Genomic DNA, 19,351 nt, shown 5'->3' with positions numbered 1-19,351 from the left:
TATGTGGTCATATATATGTAGCTATTGGGATATTGTGGACCTCTGTTAAGACTATCCTAAGCATATACTAATTATTACCAATGAAGGAAGCCATGCAGTTTATGTTTCTTTGTTTCTGGCTTACTTAATATGATTTTTTCCAAGCCTTTCCATCTCCTTATGAATGGAGCAATGTCATTCTTTCTGCTGGAAGCATAGAATTCCATTGAGTATATATGCCACATTTGTTTGACCCATTCAACTACTGAGGGGCATATGGGTTGATTCCATAGCTTACCTATGGTAAATAATGCTGTAAATAAGCATAGTTGTCCTGGAATTTTTATTGGGTTTTGTTTGTGATCATTTGGCAATTTATCCAAAAGCGATCTAAAATTTAAGTGCAATACTTATTAATATCCCAACAGCATTCTTTAATGAAAAAGAAGCAATCCAAAAATCGTATGGAATAACAAAGACCCTGAATAGCACAAACAATCCTAAGCAGGAAGAAGTGTGCTAGAGTGATATCAATATCAAACTTCAAACTCTTATTATAAAGCCATTGTCATTAAAATAGCTTGGAACCAGCACATGAACAGGCCTGAGGACCAATGGGATAGAATTGAAGACCCAGAAATGATCTCACAGACCTATGGCAACCTAATTTTTCATAAGGGAACCTAAACATCAGAGGAAAGAAAAACAGCCTCTTCAACAAATGGTGCTAACAGAATTGGCTATTCACATGTAGAAAACTGAAGTTAGATCCTTGTATATTGCCATGCACCACAATCAAAGATCTTGAGGTAAGAACAGATACCCTGAAAATACTACAGTAAGTGATAGGGGAAATACTAGGACTAGGTTGAAATTTCCCAAATGAAGTCCAAGAAACACAACAAATCAAAGAAAGGCTCGATAAATGAGGTTACATTAAACTGCAGAGCTTCTGCATTGCAAAGGACACAGCTAGCAAGAAAAATAGAAAGCCTCCAGACTGAGAGATCTTCACTAACTATACAACCAACAAGGACCTCATATCAAAAATATACTGAGAGCTCAAAAAATTAAACTACCAAAAAACAAATTCTCAAAAAAAACAACCACCTCATTAATAATTGGACTCAATAATTAAAAAAACACATCTCTGGAGAGGAAATAAAAATGGCCAATATATACGTGAAGAAATGTTTGATATCTATGTTCATAAAAGAAATGCAAGTCAAAACTACATTGAGATTATACCTCAAACACCCCTACCCCCCCACCCCCCCAGTGAGAATGGTCATTAGCAAGAAAACAAATAATAGCAGCTTCTGGCAGGGATGTGGCCAAAAGGGAACCTTACTACACTGTTGGTGGGAGTGTAACCTTGGAAAGCAGTACGGACGTTCCTCAAAAAGAACAAATGTAGAGCTTCCTTATGACCCTGCTCTCCCACTCCTGGGCATTTACCTAAATGATCACAAACAAGGCCACACCATCCTTTTCTTCTAGATTTTTTTTTCTTTTTCCTTTTAATTTTGTTCTGGGTAGTTGGAATTGGAAGATAATCAAAATTGGGTAATATTTTATTAAGGTACTGCCTGTATTTCTGAATATAGGCAACTTTTTGGAATTAAGAAATTAACTAATGTCACCACATGACTGATAATCAAGCTAAATTCAGAGATCCCTGAATATGGCCAGAAAAATCAAATAGCAAACTTGGTTGATTTGTAGTTTACTAAGTAGCTTATCACTTACTCTTCAGAAGAGGAATTTGAAAACATATAAAACTAAGTTAAAATGAATTTTAATGCAATTTCAGAAGGATGGTATGATATTACTGTGTCTATACCATACTGTGTCAATAAAATGAGAATTTAAGAATTCAAAGGACTTAATCACTATTTATCTGAAGTTTGCCTAAATCCTCTGCCCCCTAACTTCAACTGTCTTCATTTCATTTTTGGCAACAGGCTAAAGTGTTTTTAATGTTTTCAACAAAAGAACAAGAAAACTCGTAAGCTAAAAAGTAAGAAAAAATTCCCACAATAATGTTTCAAAAATAAATTTTTCATCTGAATATCCTAGATATTAAATTAATAAGATGTCAATGATCTTCATGTACAAAATGAAGTATCTCTACAGTAAGCATGAATATAAAAACATATTCACATATACTAAATATGTGATCCAAAATGTAGGAATCAGTGTGGAGCCTCAAGTTGTGAGGGTGAAGAATTTTTCCAAATCCACTTGGATCCTATCTTTTATGAAATATATTTCTTGGCATTCCCATGGCATAACACATATTAATATATTGCAATTCTTTACATGTATGTATGCATCCATGTGTATCAAGTACATATATCATATGTATACACATGTGTATCATACATACACAAACTGAATCTCATCTGGATGATGTGAATTATCTATTTTGTGATTCTGCATACATTCTCACTCGATTTTTATTTATTTCATGCAATCTTTACCCTAATAGTTTTCCCCAAACTAAAAGGAGCCAGTTATTTCCTTGCTTAAGATATCCTTCAAGTACTAATCAGTAGCCTTAATATGTGATATAAAGCCATGAATGAATAAAATAAATCCATGTCTGAAGTATAGACATAGATAATATTAATGTAGAAATATAAACATAGAACTTGTTCACAATTTTCATGTAGCTTTTGATAACTGGGTATCTTGTGCTTAAAATTTGGCCTAATCTGCAAAGCTTGATGTGATTCTTCCCTGTGGGCTTCTTTGGCTTCCTTTGAGACAACTGCTTCTCTTTTCTTGCAACTAGCATATTTCGTAATATTTTATCCAGCTGCTATGACCCTTTGTTTCATTTATTTATTTCCATGCCTGTCTTATGCCCACGCACTCTGCGTAGCTTGTGGGAAAGTGCTCTTCTTGAAAAACTGCCACAGACTTCATATGCCAGCCATGACAACTACTCATTATACATTGTTCCCTTGGATAAAAGAATTAATTTAACAAAATTGTAAATAAAAATCTTATTCCACTACAAACCTTAGAATAGAAAAAATGTGATTTCTACAGGAAAATATGATTTAAAAATGTACAAATTGATGACTTTGTCCATAAGTCTCATCATTATTTCAGATAGAATAGTTTAAAAGCATAATACAGAGCACTAACTATAGGTCAGTTACTCTTGTTTCTATGTATTTCTATAGTCATCATAGCAAACCTGTTATATATCTTATTCTCACTGACATGAAGAAACTGAAGCTAAGCAAGGTTTACAGCCTTACTGAAGATGGTACTGTTACTAAACACTAGCAGGAAGATAGAAATGCAAATCTCCTAGCTCTACACTCCACATGTTTTACCACGGTATTATAAGTTTTCAGGGTTGCTTATATAGCCATATCATCTATCATTTAATATCATTAGTCTAACTCTAACATTTTACTGGTGTGCCCATTGAGATCTTTATAGATTTTAAAATTGACTATGCACCGAAGTGTTTTAACTTCTTAAGAAGGGCTCTTTAACTATTTCCTGAATGGAGAGAGCAAGACAAGATTTTTCTTTCTCTCTTTCTCTATTTCCCCCTACTACTTAACCCTGATATACTAAAATAAATCCTTTCTAAAGCATAAAACAAATGAATAAGTAAATGAATTAATAATAAATGAATGTACTCACTACCTTATGTACATAACTGTAACCACTGTATACATCACCTTGACAATAAAATTAAACTTAAAAAAGAAAAAATGAAGGAATAATAAATAGATAAATAATACTTTGGGAAAAAGATATGTCTGGAGAAAAATGGACACTAAAACAACGGAGAAGTTTGGCCTCTGCCTCTGCCATAGCAATGGCAGGCTAGGCTTCCAGATTTCCCCTTTCTGGAACTGGAACTGTGGCTCAAGTCATAGAGCACCAGGCTTTAGTAAAAAAAGAAAAAAAGCTAAGGTACCTCCTCCAGACTGTATGTGCAAGCCCCAATACTGGCATGCATGCATACATGAACACACAAGACAGATAGATGATAGCTAGATTGATAGATAGGTTGATAGATAGATAGATAGTTAGATGGATGGATGGATAGATAGACAGACAGACAGACAGAATTTCCTCACCTTCAAAGTGGAAATATGGTTTTCTGGATGGTTAGGAAGATAAAATTTAAGAATATAAAGTTGCTTTATAAGTATTGTTCTCTCTCTCTCTCTCTCTCTCTCTATCTATCTATCTATCTCTCTTTCTCCTTTAATTCTGAACCTCAATCATTTTAGCTCTAAAATGGGAGTTAAAATATGTATTTATAGACATTTATAGAACCTGTCTACTACAGAGGTCTCTAATTACTTTGTATTTTCTAAACTCAAGCAAGACCCCTAAGCAAATACCATAAAAGAACTGAACTTCCTAATTAAAGACACAGAGGCTCATCTAGTGGTAGTTTAAATAAATCAAAGGACACAGGGATAATACTACTAAAGTATCTACCAATAAATCTTGGAGAGGTCGTTTATTTTATTTATTTTTTGTTGGTTATGGGTTTTGAATATAAATCCTGGGCACAGTTCCTGAGCTTTTGCAGTCAAGGCTTCTACCACTTTGAGCCACAGTGCCACTTCCTGTTTTCTGGTGGCGAACTGGAGATGAGAGTCTCATGAACTTTCCTGCCCAAGCTAACTTTGAACTGTGGTCTTCAAATCTCAGCCTCTTGGGTATCTAGGATTATAAGCATGAGACACTGGCACCTAGGTATTATTACTATTGTTGCTATTCCTTTTATCATTGTTATTATTATTTTCTTTTAGTTATTCTTTCTTACCTTGAGAAAGAATTTAATGTTGCTCATACAAAAAGAGAAAGGGAACCATGAGTTAGAATCTTTACCATTCTTCCAGCAAAATCTAGGATCTTTTTCAAATAGACTCACTAATTCTGATCCCACTAAACCCATCATCGACTGCGCTATTCTGTTCGAAGATTGCTACAAAGATGTAGCACAGTTAGTCAAAATCTGATAGCTTGCTTGGAAAATTGATTCCGCAGTATCATGACTTAAGAACAATCTCTTGCAGTAATAATCCGTTGCATTTGAAAAGTGATTTCCAAGCAATCTAGTGTGATCCACATCCAATCTCACATGAAATTTAGAATGGGCTAGAGTTTCTGAATTACAAAAGCCATGGCCTAAGGATGGTCAAATATGCATGTCTCTATATGCCTACTCTTTCACCCAATGTTGCTTGACAACTGCTAGGAGACATAATGATATTGAAACTTTATGCATTCAAGTTAAAATAATATGGTTTTCAGGACTATAGTAATATAATAAAAGAATAGGTTGCCCCCGTGCTATCACTGTATCTCATCTGAGAACCCTGGATACTGTATATACCAGTATTAGAAATAGGGAAGGGAAAGGGAATATCAAAATCTAGAGACAAAGGATAAAAAGACAAACGACTCCAAAAAGCAATACTTACAAAACCATTTGGTGTAAAACAACTGAACAACGCATGGGGGGAGAGAGAAAGGGGGAGAGGAAAATGAGGGAGGAGGTAACAAATTGTATAAGAAATGTACCCACTGCCTTATGTATGAAACTGTTGCCCCTCTGTACATCAATTTGACAATAAATAAGTAATGATTAAAAAAAGCATAGAAGTCTAAAGAAAGCTTTTTTTTCGGGGCTGGGAATATGGCCTAGTGGTAAAGTGCTCGTCCCATATACATGAAGCCCTGGGTTCGATTCCTCAGCACCACATACATTGAAAAAGCCAGAAATGGTGCTATGGCTCAAGTGGCAGAGTGCTATGCTAGCCTTGAGCAAAAAGAAGCCAGGGACAGTGCTCAGGCCCTGAGTTCAAGCCCCAGGACTGGCAAAAAAAAAAAAAAGAAAGCTTTTTTTTTCTGTAAAACTCCCCATTGTTATCAATTCCGTTTTCTAATTCAGTCTTGTAAATTGTATTGCTATGTAAATGTTAATCGTTTGGGAAATTTCTTATAACTCCCTGAGGTGCTTTAACTAAGAAGAGATTGTTATTCATGATGAATAATACATTATTAGAAAATTTTATCACAAAAGTTATCCAACAGGAAATCATTTTTGGAAGAATGGAACATATTAAAATAAATAATAGTTTTTATTCTTTTCTGAGAATTATAAGGCTAAGAATAGATATGTGCTCAAAATTTTGTTCTAGTGAAAGTAACTATGTCACTATTTAGTGGTGACCTAATCCTGTAAAAAGGCAAAATCACAGTAGAGAAGTCATTATTTTCTACATTATGATTTCAAACTTAAGTGAAGACTCCATCTACAAAATATAAAGCTAAAACAAAATAAGACAAACTCTCTTAGGTGGGCTCTGGTGGCTCATGCTTGTAATACTGGCTACTAACAATGACAGAATCTGAATATCCCAGATCCAAGATAGCCCAAGCAGATAAATCCAATAAACACTTGTCTCTAATTAATCATTAAAGAGTCAGGAGTGAAAATGTGGTTCAAGTAGTAGAGTGCCAGCCTTGAGAGAAAAAGCCAAATGTGTATGAGACCTTAAATTCAAACAACAGTACCAACACACACACACACACAAACAAACACACACTGTAAACTCCCTTACATATTTATAAAGTTTTCACACATAAAGTTTAAGCTCAAGTAGACTATGGGGGAATGAGTTTGGTAAATATCATCAAAAGTAGTAATCAAGTAGGATTTCTAATGACCAAGTCAATGCTAAGTTAAGTAACTACACAGGTTTACTTGGTTAACTGTGCCTAAAAATATAAACTAGCTCTTTTGGATAGTAGAGAACTTTGAAAGCCATTTTTTTCTTAGTAACTATCTCCATAATCTTACAGTAACAAGTTTTGTTGTAGAGAAAGCTATCCAAAATACCCCAAATACATTTACTCTCGCTGTTAATAGAATACGAATCCAAATGTTTGTCCAAATTCTGAACTACATTTAGTGAACTTGGTATACAGAAAGAAATTGTCTATGGATGAAGCAATCATCCAAGATATTTCTGATTGACTAAAATAAAAAATGAGGGCCGGGTGCTGTTGGCTCACGTCTGTAATCCTAATTATTCACAAGGCTGAGTTGTGAGGATTGAGGTTGAAAGTCAGCAGGGACAGAAAAGTACATGAGACTCTAATCACAGAAAAAGCTGGAAATGGTGCTGTAGCTCAAGGGATAAAGTGCTAGCCTTGATCAAAGGAGCTTAGGAATAATGCACCCAGACCCAAAGTTCAACCTCCAGAACAGCAAAAAAGAAAAAAGAAAAAGCAATTTGCTGGCACCATGGAGTAGAAAGATCAACAGCATTAGAGTCAGATCATTTGCAAGTCAGGTTCTTTCTTGGGTACTGAGCTGTTGTTTGATAGTTGAGCAGTAGCCTTTTAACAGTTCTGTGTCTCAATATTCTAGTCTGTAAAGGGGGAAATGGTATTACTCCTCCTAACTAGAGATTCTTTTCATTTCTGAATTAATAAACAAGTTTAACCTGCCTTGTCCAGTGTACCGCATATAGAAGATTTTTAATATATACTAATTTTTGTAGTATTTCCTCACTATTATTACATAGATTACAATGTAGCAAATGCAACTGGGTTAGCTGATCTTGTGTCATGAGTTATTACAATTATGGTAAAGTAGTCATTACTTACCCCTATCAAAGCTTTAAAATTAATTTAGAAAATCAGCAAAACAAGACCATCACATATACTTTAATAACCCTATGCCTTTCCAATCACATCACAGTAATTCATTCATATTGGTCAAGTTTTGCTGAGTACCTATATTCTTGAAACAGTTTCTCAGCCTGAACAGGAAATAACAAAGCTCTCAACTTTCCCTTTTCATAGATTATTAGAGACTTGTGGTTCAGTCACATTCCTAATTGGCGGTGGGGAAGACTAAGATTAAACTCTGACAGCAGCAGGGAGGAGGGCAGCTGGTGGGCTGGCAGCTGGCATCTGATTAGCATGTGTTGCCTTCTGCCAAAGTCAGGTGTCAGGTGTGCCTCCTGTCAGCACCATGCAGCCCTTGACTTCTGGAAGACAGGGACTGGGAATGAATTTTGCTGAAATAATTTCTGCCTTGTCCAGGCTTCCCATGAATTCTGGTATGACTTTCTGGTATTTTCACTTTGACATTTGTTGTTTTGTTCTGGATTTGTGCAATACGCTTTCCTATATCCACACCCATGCTCAACAGAGTGCAAATATAACAGGGACTAGGCAGGAAACCAATTCAGGTAAAGTGAGCAACAGAGTGGTTCGAGCTAGGGTAAATAAAAATCTTAAAGGGGAATCTGCTATTCAGTTTCACTGAAGGGTTATCTTGTAAGAATATGAATAACTCGCTGCTTTACCAAAGCCTCTGATTTTTTTGTCTTAATAAGTGGGAAATATTAGCCCATATAATTGTACAAATGCACACATAACTATGTTAAAATATTGCTTTTAATTGTCTTCAAAAGTGGAATTATATGCTCCTCTCCCTTAAATTATATAACATATTATGGCTATTATGCAAGAAACTTATTGTTTAGGGACGTTAAATGGTCCCAGAAACTTTATTTAATAAAACTACTTACTAATGCTCAAAACATAAAATGGTAATTATTTCTCATCTATAGAAAACGCTTTCTTTTTGCCAGTCCTAGGGCTTGAACTCAGCATCCGAACACTATCCTCGAGATTCTTTGTACTCAAGGCTAGCACTCTACCACTTGAACCACCGTACAACTTCCAGTTTTTTCTGAGTAGTTTATTGGACAGAGTCTGGCAGACTTTCCTGCCCAGGCAGGCTTCAAACTGCAGTCCTCACATCTCAGCCACCTGAGTAGCTAGGATTGCAGGCATGAGGCCTGGGCACTCAGCAAAAATAATTTTTTTATACTTGTGAAATGGAAATCTTTTTTTCTTATTCAGCATGCATCAATCTGTTAACACATAGCAATTGGGAGCCTATTATATTCTGGATGTTATACAATGTTCTTCTTAGTTTAAAAGAGAGAGAAAAACAAAAACAAGCAAACACAAATCTGCATTCCTGAAGTTAAACTTTTCATTAGGGAGCCAGAAATTAAGCAAAACAAATTTTTGGTAGAGTGTTAGAAGATGATACATGTGATGGACAAAAAAATACAAGATAGATAGAGTAGGTCTGTTGGAAGGAAAAACAGTCAGAATGGGAAACTGTTTCAACTGTAAATCAGCCAGTCTAGTTTGCATCTCTGAGAACATGATTATTGAGAAAAGACTTCAAGAGGCACAAGAATTCAAGGCACAGATGTCTGGGGAAAGAGAAATCCAAGACATAGGTGGTAGGTAAATGCCTTTCAAGCTCTTCATGAAAAGTTTACTAGTGTGGATATTAGGTGAAGGCTGAAGATGGGAAGGGACCAAAGAGTGAGTCTGGAGGAGAAGGAAGTTCACACTAAATAAGGACATACTCATTTCCCTTGTGCCTTTGGCTTTTATTTTGCATATTCTAGCAAGCTAATCAATGGTTTGGAGTGCAGGAATGAGATTATCTGATTCACATTTTGAAAAGATCACCTTGGCTATGTTGACAACATATTTGCATCAAAGTAGAAGCAATAGCCAATATAACAGGAAGTCAACTTAAATACAATAACACTGAATTTACTCAAGATGACAATTTCTCAGTCCCTCTTCTAGTAAAAGAATATTAGTTTGAGACACAGACTATTGGCTGAATTATGAGTCTTTAATGGAGAGCCAGTGGAGTGCTACTGGACTCTTGTCTCACAAAGACCAGCACCTGTGAATGCACGAAGGACAAAGCTGATATAGAACAAAACCACATAGAGATTTCTGAATAAGTTTTTTTTATGGTGACGGGAAAGCTAGACAGTGTCTGCTCTTCTTCACAGACGTTTCTATTTTCCTGTTCCTTCTAGTAGGAATATAGTCATATCATAGCCATTTCAAAGCCAAATCATAGACCAAGGATATTAAAACAGAAAGAAGGAAGGAAGGAGGGAAATAAGGAAAGAAGGTAGGGAGAAAGGAAGGCAAAGAGAGAAAGAAAGAGAGAGAGAAAGAAAGAAAGAAAGAAAGAAAGAAAGAAAGAAAGAAAGAAAGAAAGAAAGAAAGAAAGAAAGAAAGAAAGAAAGAAAGAAAGAAAGAAAGAAGAAAGAAGGAAAGAAAGAAAGAACAAAAGAAAGAAAGAAAGAAAGAAAGAAAGAAAGAAAGAAAGAAAGAAAGAAAGAAAGAAAGAAAGGAAGGAAGGAAGGGAGGGAGGAAGGAAGGGAGGAAGGAATGGAGGGGGGAAGGGAGGGGGAAAGGAGGGGGGAAGGGAGGGGAGAAGGGAGGGGAGAAGGGAGGGGGGAGGAGGGAAGGGAGGGGGAGAGAGAAAGTAAGTAGAAAAAGAAAGAAAAACAAAGAAACAAAGGAAGAAAGGAAAGAAAAAGTGAGCGTGGAAAAACAGATAAAGAGAAAGAAGGAAAGAAAAGAAGAGGGACAGAAGAGAAAGAAAAAAAAGAAAATAAACAGGTGAGAGCCTGATGCTCATGTCGCTACCACCTACACATAAACTTCTTTTACACAGGAAAAATTACTCTTGTACTCCAACCATTCTATTCAGATTCTCTGGTATAAAAGTAAATCTGAGTCAGAAACATCCCTGGAAGAAAAAATAAAAATAACCACTTCAAACAAACCCCATTGGAGTTTTAATTACTCTGAATTGTATGTATGCTGCTCAATAGTGTCCTTGCACATGCCTTGAACTTTGTGTGAAGTGAAGCACTTAAACCTCCTGTCTATTTTTACCAACTACATATACCTTACTGAAAATATATGATTATAGTTCTTAATTTTAAAAACTTTCCAATCTACTGAATATCACATTAAGACAAAAACACCACAGAAAAGCATATACAGCTACCCAACATCCAAAAATGATTTGACTTCAACTATAGAATCAATAATTTCATAATTTTTCACAGTTACTTCTTACTTATATAGAGTCTTAGAGAATCTTATACAACTAAGAGAACCAGAGTCAGAATGTTAGACAATCAAATGTGTCATGAAGAGAAGTTGGTATGTGATGAAGACATGCTTTTACCCTCAAGAGTCTTGAAAGCACAATCTCCAAACTTTACCCAAGTACTTTCTTCACTGGAAGCAGAAAGCAAATTCCTTACCACAAAGGGATTTGAGTTTGTTTTGGTTCAAGGATGTTTCATAAGCTGCTGGAACGGTGCTGACAAATAGGTGCTCATTGAGTGTTGAATGGATTGGGCATGAATTCCATGAGGAAATCAGAGGAGATTTTTATCATTATAAAATACAAGGGCAGTCCCTTTGGATTATGATCTTTGAAAGACATCAAGCTGTTTCTACCTAACTACCAAAGAAATGGAGGGCTGGGAATATGGCCTAGTGGCAAGAGTGCTTGCCCCGTATATATGAAGCCCTGGGTTCGATTCCCCAGCACCACATATATAGAAAACGGCCAGAAGTGGTGCTGTGGCTCAAGTGGCAGATTGCTAGCCTCGAGCAAAAAGAATCCAGGGACAGTGCTCAGGCCCTGATTCCAAGGCCAGTACTGGCAAAAAAAAAAAAAAAAGAAAGAAATGGAAAATACATGAACTCATTACTTTACTTGGGTAACTGTAACTCCCCTGTTCATCACCTATACAATAAAGATTAAAAAAATTAAAACAACAAAGAAAAGGAACTTGAATACAGAAAATGAATACATAAAATCTAGCATCATGGGGGAAAGTCTCTAATACTACCAATGAACAACACAAAATATTTTCACCGTTTTTGATCGCTATCTTGTTTGCACTATTATTCTTTTCACAGCATGAAAGCTAGAAAGAATTGAGAAGTTGAGAAATTTGGTATCTGTCTCTCAGGGTATATCTATTTCTTAACTGTAATAGGGGTATTATGGGGAGGTGGAGAGGGTTATTTTTTAACTTCGGTGGATTATTTTAGGTTGTGGATAAGAAAAACTGGGGATGATTTAATGATCTCCCACCAGGGAGAGACATTGTAAGCCTGACTGTGAATTTACAGTGAACATTTTAGAGTGGGTAGAAACTGCCTAGGTAACTGCTGTGTCCATTGGGTAATGTTCACCCACTCAAGGTAGCAGAAAACACCAGAAGGAGGAAGGCAACTTGGATTAAGGAAGTGAAGCAGCAGACCAGTCATTTCTAGGCAGGCTTTGCACATTTATCTTTCACATGTTCCACCATCCTACTCCCTACCACATGTACCTACACATGTATTCATGCAAAGTCATGTTCATAGTACAGGATGTACATTGAATAACTGGCAGAAATTGTAACAAGAACACTTTTCTCCCCTAAGAACAGCTTCAACTCATATGAAAATATGGATTTTTAGATACTTCACCCTGTAGAGTAATGAATTCATATATAATGGATATACTCAAATATAGTCTGGATTATCATTTTTTATCTTATACTTATCGTTAAACTTTGAAAAAGGTGTACACATTTATTATATTTGTACATTGGACAGCCATGACACTAACAACTTTTACATATTCAAAGTCAAGCATTTGTAGTGAGACTAATGAATAGAAAACAGAATGGAGACGAATATCATCATACTATTCAATATACATATGTGATAAAAGAAGTGAGAAACATAATATGTGCCTCTGAAAAGGGTGACTGGTCAACAAGTACTGGACACATAAATGGACACATATTAAATTGTATCTCCTTTGTAAAACAATTTGAAGACTAAAAAATAAAATATAAAATTAAGTTTTTATTTATTCATATGTTTATCATATCTCTGCATTTTGAGAGATAGTCTTTTATCAGCTTCATGAAAAACATGCATCTACATGATTGAGGCTATGAAATCCTTGCTTTCATTTACTTCAATGAAATATTTCAATTTCCTCACAACCTTTTGTGAACAATTAATAAATTGTCTTATTTTATCTATCTTATTAAATATTCACCTATAAATTTGGGAGTCTTTCTGGAATATCATTTCGGATGCAGCATTTCATTTCTATTTTTCTTTTTTTTTCTTTTTTTTGGCCAGTCCTGGGCTGTGAACTCAGGGCCTGAGCACTGTCCCTGGCTTCATTTTTGCTCAAGGTCTAGCACTCTGCCACTTGAGCTACAGCACCACTTCTGGCCATTTTCTGTATACATGGTGCTGGAGAATCGAACTCAGGGCCTCATGTATACGAGGCAAGCACTCTTGCCACTAGACCATATTCCCAGCCCCTTCATTTCTATTTTTCATTTCTACATTTCATTTCTAATTTTTCCCTATATATTATATCATGGCTACTCTGAACATTATTTAACCTCATTTCCTTCCTTAAATTAACATTTTTCTGTTATTTTGGGCCATGTTAGTTTTTTTGCCTTTAATTCAATAACTTTCAAGAATTGAAACACATACATAAAAACACCCCTCTGAGTTGGGAAGATAGTTAATATGCAAAGCAAACACTTTTTTTTCCATTCATGACTTTTCAAGAATGTTGTACAACAAAGAGATTCATGTAACATATAGAGAAACAGTTTTTCTTTTGGTGAGAATCTCAGGGTTTCATCTCATAGCCTAACATCCTTGCTTGGCTTTCTTGCTCATGGCTAATGCTCTACCACTTGTTCCATGCCTCTGGTCTGGCTTTTCGGTTGGTTAACTGGAAACAGAGCCTCTTGGATTTGTCTGCCCTAGCTGGCAAAAGCCCTACTCGTATTTAACTGCTATCCTAAGGTCTCAGCTTCCTGAGTAACTAGGATACTAGTCCTGATTTATCAGCACTTTGCATAACTAATCATTTTAAAAGTATTAAATTTAATGGCTTTTGTGCATTTACACTGTTCTGAAACAATCATTTCTGTACTTTCAAGTTTTTTATCAGCCCTAGAAAAATTTTGTACAATATTAGACATCACCCTGTTTCCTCTTCACCTACCTATATTCTGATAACCCATTTTAGCTTTCTGTCTTTATAGATTTGCCTTTTTGGGATAATTCACATAATCTGTAACCTCTAACTCTGACTTTTTAAATTAAACATAAGGCTTTCAGTATTCATCAATTACGTGGCATGTATTTCTGCTTGATCCTTTTGTGTATGACCATTATTAATACATACTACATTTTATAGTCATCTGTTTCCAACATATTTTTTACAAGTACTGTAAAGGCCTCACACTTCCTAGTTTGGTGCTTCATCATTTGAGCCATACCTACATTCCTGATTTTTGCTGGTCATTTTCAAGATGAGGTAAATACTTATATGCTTGGAAGTTAAAAGAATACTTCTGAAAAGAAAAGACAATGTCTTGTAAACTTTTACGTTTTCTCTGACATAAAAAGCCTTCTGTTCCTAGCCTCTTATTTAACTAGTATTGTAAGCTGTCGATACTTATTTTATAAATTTTCCTTTAATCACTCTTTTCTCTGTATTTCATTAATTTTAGTATGCTGTATTTTCATTTTGATATCTCCAAGTATTTTCTAATTTCTTTAATGATTTCATTTCTTCTTAGTTAGAAGATTGTGTTACTTGACTTCCACATGTTAAATCTTCCAGTGTACCTTAAGATTGATTACTAGGTTTGCTGTACAGTTCGTAGCACTTTCACAATTACATTTCCTAAAATTGTGCCCACCTCTTTATGAATATTTCCTGCAGTCATTTTCTGTTTTTCTTTTAATACTGTCAATTTACTTTTCTCTGAAAAATATGATCTTTACAATTCTATACATTTTTAATTTCCTGTAGCCTTTTTTTGTACTTGCAATAGTAGAATCCCATGGGATGATGATTAGAATTGAATGTCTATTAACTTTCCATTTCTGTTCCATTAGTGATTTTAAGACTGAGTAGTTGTCATTGTCATGGCTCCCACTTTGAGTTCTGCAACATTATTTGTTGCACACTAATCATATATTTTATAACACACAATGTCATAAGCTGTATAGTTTAAGATATGCATGATACAGAATGGTTATAATGCTATGGGATTGGTGTCATAATAACAATAGTTACAACATGTCAGAGAGAAAGGTGGAAGGGAACTCTTTACTGTATTACTAGGTAAAAATGTCAGTGTTTTAACAGATTGTATCTAATTCACATTTAAAACTACACATCAATTTAATTTGCAGATCATTCGTCTTTGGAATTTTCCTGTGCAATTCTTGTATAAGACACAGGTTTATTTCCTATATATAGCTTGTATATAATTTCTTAAATGCACAGCCTTTTAAAAGAATCCATTTTGAGTTTTATATTACTCAAGGTAATTTAGTATGAGTCATGAACATATCAATTTGTTTGTTGCTGAGCACAAAAACTTTAATAAGTCTTAAGCTTGGAAAATAACTAACATATACAGTATAACATAAACTACATCAATGGTTCTGTAATGAACCAGAATGAATGGATCATAAGCTTGTAATTTTAATACAAAGAAAACCTGATAGACATTGTAACATATCCATTGTAATAATATACAAATACTATTAATGTTGTTATATTTGATTTTGCACAAAAATCCCTACTTAAATTTCATCATAGAAACTTTGTTATTTATATAAAGATGTATACATTTAAAAATTTTTTGCAATGTTCAGGAGTAAACCTATCTCCTTGCACATGCTAGGCACATGATGTACCATTGAGCTACACCCCACTCGTAGCATATATATTTTAAAATAAATACTGCTCCTCTATGACTTACTCTCTATTTCTTATTCTCTCCCAGAGTGGGAAATACCTGGCCCTCAGCTGTATAAATCTAGAGTAATTATTTGGTACATGACAGAACAGACCCATCATCATCTCATTGGTAGCCCTAGTTGTAAATGATGTTGTAAACATTTTATACCTTGAACATCTAGCACTCTCCCATCAAAATGAACCTGCAAATGTTCTGTTTTTAGGGCTGAGGGTGTAGCTGAGTGAAGAAGTGCATGTGTAGCATGTGTGGAAACATGAGTTCAATCCACTATGATAAATTTCCAGTATAACAAAACAAAAAAATAAAATAGCAAGATATTTTCTATATTAATTCTACACAACTTTCTTGGAATTTTAACACATACTTTTTACTGGTAATTTAAAAGATAAATTATCTTTATAATTAATAGCATAGTCTCTAAACAAATTGTTCTCTAATAACATAATGATGGGCATTACTTAGTCCAAGAAAAAGAAACATTACTGTTTTTGTTAAACAGTCATGAAAATATCTGGAAAATGGAAAAATGAATAATGCCCATTTGGAGCCTCTTTATTATGTTAGAGAGGCAGAATTCTTTCTTTCTGTACATCCAACTCATATAAATAGATATTCCTACCCCTTCAGTATCTGATCTCCTTTTCCATGAAGTTAACAATCTTATATGCTTTTCTACAATGACTTTACCTTGTATTTTCATTATCCTCTCTACTTATTCCACTGTCATCCATCACACTCATTAATTTGAATTAAAGGTACAATATTTTATCTATATTTAATCTCTAGGGTCTGGTGAAGTACCTTACAAAGTGAATTCTCAGTAAAACTTTCTTGACTGTATGAATGGACTAAAAGCACAAAGACTATATAGCTGTAAAATATTCAAAATATTCAGCTTAATATCATGCATTTTAGAAAAAGTAACTAAATGACCATGGATGCATAATTTTTTATATTTGTTTTAGAAAGGTTTGTTTATTTGTTTCTTGTGCCTGCACCTAAGCTTAAATTGAAAGCCTTGTGCTCTCATTTGGCTTTTCTGCTTAGGGCTGGTGCTCTACCAGACCTCCTCTCTCTTTCTTTCTTTCTTTCTTTCTTTCTTTCTTTCTTTCTTTCTTTCTTTCTTTCTTTCTTTCTTTCTTCTTCTTTCTTTCTTTCTTTTCCTTCCTTCCTTCCTTCCTTCCTTCCTTCCTTCCTTCCTTCCTTCCTTCCTTCCTTCCTTCCTTCCTTGCTTGCTTTTTTTTGTTGAGCAGTTAAAGATAAGCGTTCATGACTGCCCAGACTGGCTTTGAACCATGATCCTCACATCTCATCCTTCTGAATAGCTAGGAATACAGGCATGAGACACTGAAGCCAAGCTCCTGCATGGTTTTAATCAAGAAAGTGGATGCTAATATTAAATGTACTAATAAATGTACTCAGGCTGTCTTACTTAGAATTCAAAGATGCTTTATTTCAAAACAAAAGGAAATCAAATAAAAACCAAAAAGCCTAGAAGGATGGCTTCTATATTCTGACTTTGGAAATCTTCCTATCTGGTTTTGATCAAGAAAATCAGACATACTCATCATGGACAGGAATGTGTTCTCCACCCCTCTCTCTTTGTTTTCTTTTATTTCCTCTCTAACTTAAAGGACTAACATTATATTTGTCATTTAACAGCAAAAGGAAAAGTCTTACAAATGTGTTATGTTCTGAGTTAAAACTTCTATGAAAAGTCTTCTTGAACTAGCAAGAATAGAAATGCTCATCACAACATGGTTAAACAGAGAGAAGACAGAATGGATTTCCAGGATACTTTCCTAGAGTTTATATTCCTTATGAAAAGTGTGGCACTCCTCTGTATTTTTATCTCCCTGAGCCTCAGTCTCCTCATCTTTGAAGTGAAACCATTACTGCCTGGCTCATAGACAACAAACTGATGTGAGAGTGAAGACAGGGAAATTTTGGAAAGTTCACTTTGAAACATACTGTGCTACATTGAGACAGGTGCAGCATTCACTCACCAAACACAGTTCTTGCAGGCACAGATTCTCTGTTAAGCCAGAATGACACTTGGGAGAGAATGACAGTCATGATGCAAGGTAGATAGGTCTGAATCACAAAATACCCAATTTTTCTTTTCAAGTGGAAATGAGCTGTCATTACAGTATATTCACCTGGAAGAAAAATTTAAGATGCTTAAGAAACTGTAATAGTCAATAGTTGGAATATTTTGGAAGTGAAAGGGATTAGAGAAAAGAATAATCCCCGATACATAAAATGATCACATATATCCTGAAACCATACAAAATTGAGAAGCTTCATTATCCCAGTAAGAGTACTAAAAAGTAAAATTCTATAGTAGCAAGGGACTTGTAGTCTATGTCCCATGACATGGTACCTGCTTTGCTCTCTGCCATGCCTACTTCTCAGGACTCCAGCATGCAAGAAGGCCCTCTGTTGGTGGGTTATCCTGCTTGCTCGTGTACCCTATTCCCACGCATAGTATGATTAATCTAACTCAGTCTTCCCAGGCTATTTAAAGTGTTGATCTCTTGCCTTGTCTTCTGGCCCAGATTTTCTACTTTGAACCCCATCACCAATTCTCTTCACTGTATGTCTATTCCATCTGATCGCTCTACCTTCTTTTCTACCCAACCCGTCCCCCATTTTAATTGTCACCAGGTGTAAGATAATGAGTCCACACAACTTCTTTTTTCTTAGATCAGGGTGACCCTCAGAAATGGCTTTAAAAAACAGCTTTCTACACAAGCCAATAATAATTATCAATAAATCAAGAATTAAAATATCAAATTATCCAGAATAAGACAAAAAGAATTAGAAAAGTAAAGAAATGGTGATAAGTAGTTTGAATATTAATGCTAAAATTGTCTAGGCTGAGAAGACAAACATTTTCTGAATATGCTACATATTTTAGGCCAATTCTGAAACTTTAATATCACTATGAATGTCTTCAGAATCTTATTAAAATGCAAATCCTGATTTAGGAAGGGGTGAAGCCTAAGATTTTTAGTGTCTTAAAAGCTCCCAGGCAGTGTATGGTGCTTGTGTGTGGACCTCAAGAGCAAAGTTTTAAAACAATCTGACCTTTTTTAGAACCATTTTACTCACCTGTACTAGATTTAATTGTTTCTTTTCCAATTGATTGGCCTAGCAGGTCATACTGATTTAATCTTGAGCCATCAGGAGCAACCTGTACTGAATCAGATGCATTGTAAGTCCAGATGTAAGTAACTTCTGAGGTTGTATATGCATCTGTTGAAAGATCAGAAAAAAAATATGCCTTGAGTACTTTAATACTAACCATCAATAGAATGCAACATCAAAGTCTTCACATTTCAAGGAATTACTATGTAATAAGAATTAATGCTTAAAGATCACATTTTATGGTAAAACCTATCCTTGGAATTTAAACCTTTACTGTGAAGTATATAGAGCAAGAGACAATTATGAATATAAGCAAAGTTTCATTATAAACTCTTTGTTAAAACCAGTTTCTGTTTTGAGCCTGAAAAAGCAATCTCTGTGCTCGAAAAAGGTTCCAACATTCCCCTTTAACAAGGCAGAAGGTCAAGATGAGAAAAAATTAAGGGCAACAGTTGATTTGGGCATCATGGCCACTC

General features: G+C 35.0%; 1 protein-coding gene across 2 annotated transcripts in view; it reads right to left on the bottom strand.

Annotated features, from left to right (window-relative positions):
• Gabra2 (gamma-aminobutyric acid type A receptor subunit alpha2) overlaps nt 1–19,351 on the bottom strand; it is a 134,087-nt gene that overhangs the window by 21,927 nt on the left and 92,809 nt on the right. For both annotated transcript variants that reach the window (XM_048364540.1, XM_048364539.1), the window contains exons 6-7: nt 18,840–18,983; nt 17,732–17,884 (exon numbers count right to left, since the gene is read on the bottom strand). In XM_048364540.1, the coding sequence (XP_048220497.1) occupies nt 17,732–17,884; nt 18,840–18,983 (297 nt within the window). The remainder of the gene's footprint in view (nt 1–17,731; nt 17,885–18,839; nt 18,984–19,351) is intronic.

Source organism: Perognathus longimembris, chromosome 16 (genome assembly GCF_023159225.1).
Source record: "Perognathus longimembris pacificus isolate PPM17 chromosome 16, ASM2315922v1, whole genome shotgun sequence".
Taxonomy (NCBI): domain Eukaryota; kingdom Metazoa; phylum Chordata; class Mammalia; order Rodentia; family Heteromyidae; genus Perognathus; species Perognathus longimembris.
The sequence above is the reverse complement of the archived record's forward strand: the minus strand, read 5'-3'. Positions and strand labels throughout refer to the sequence as shown.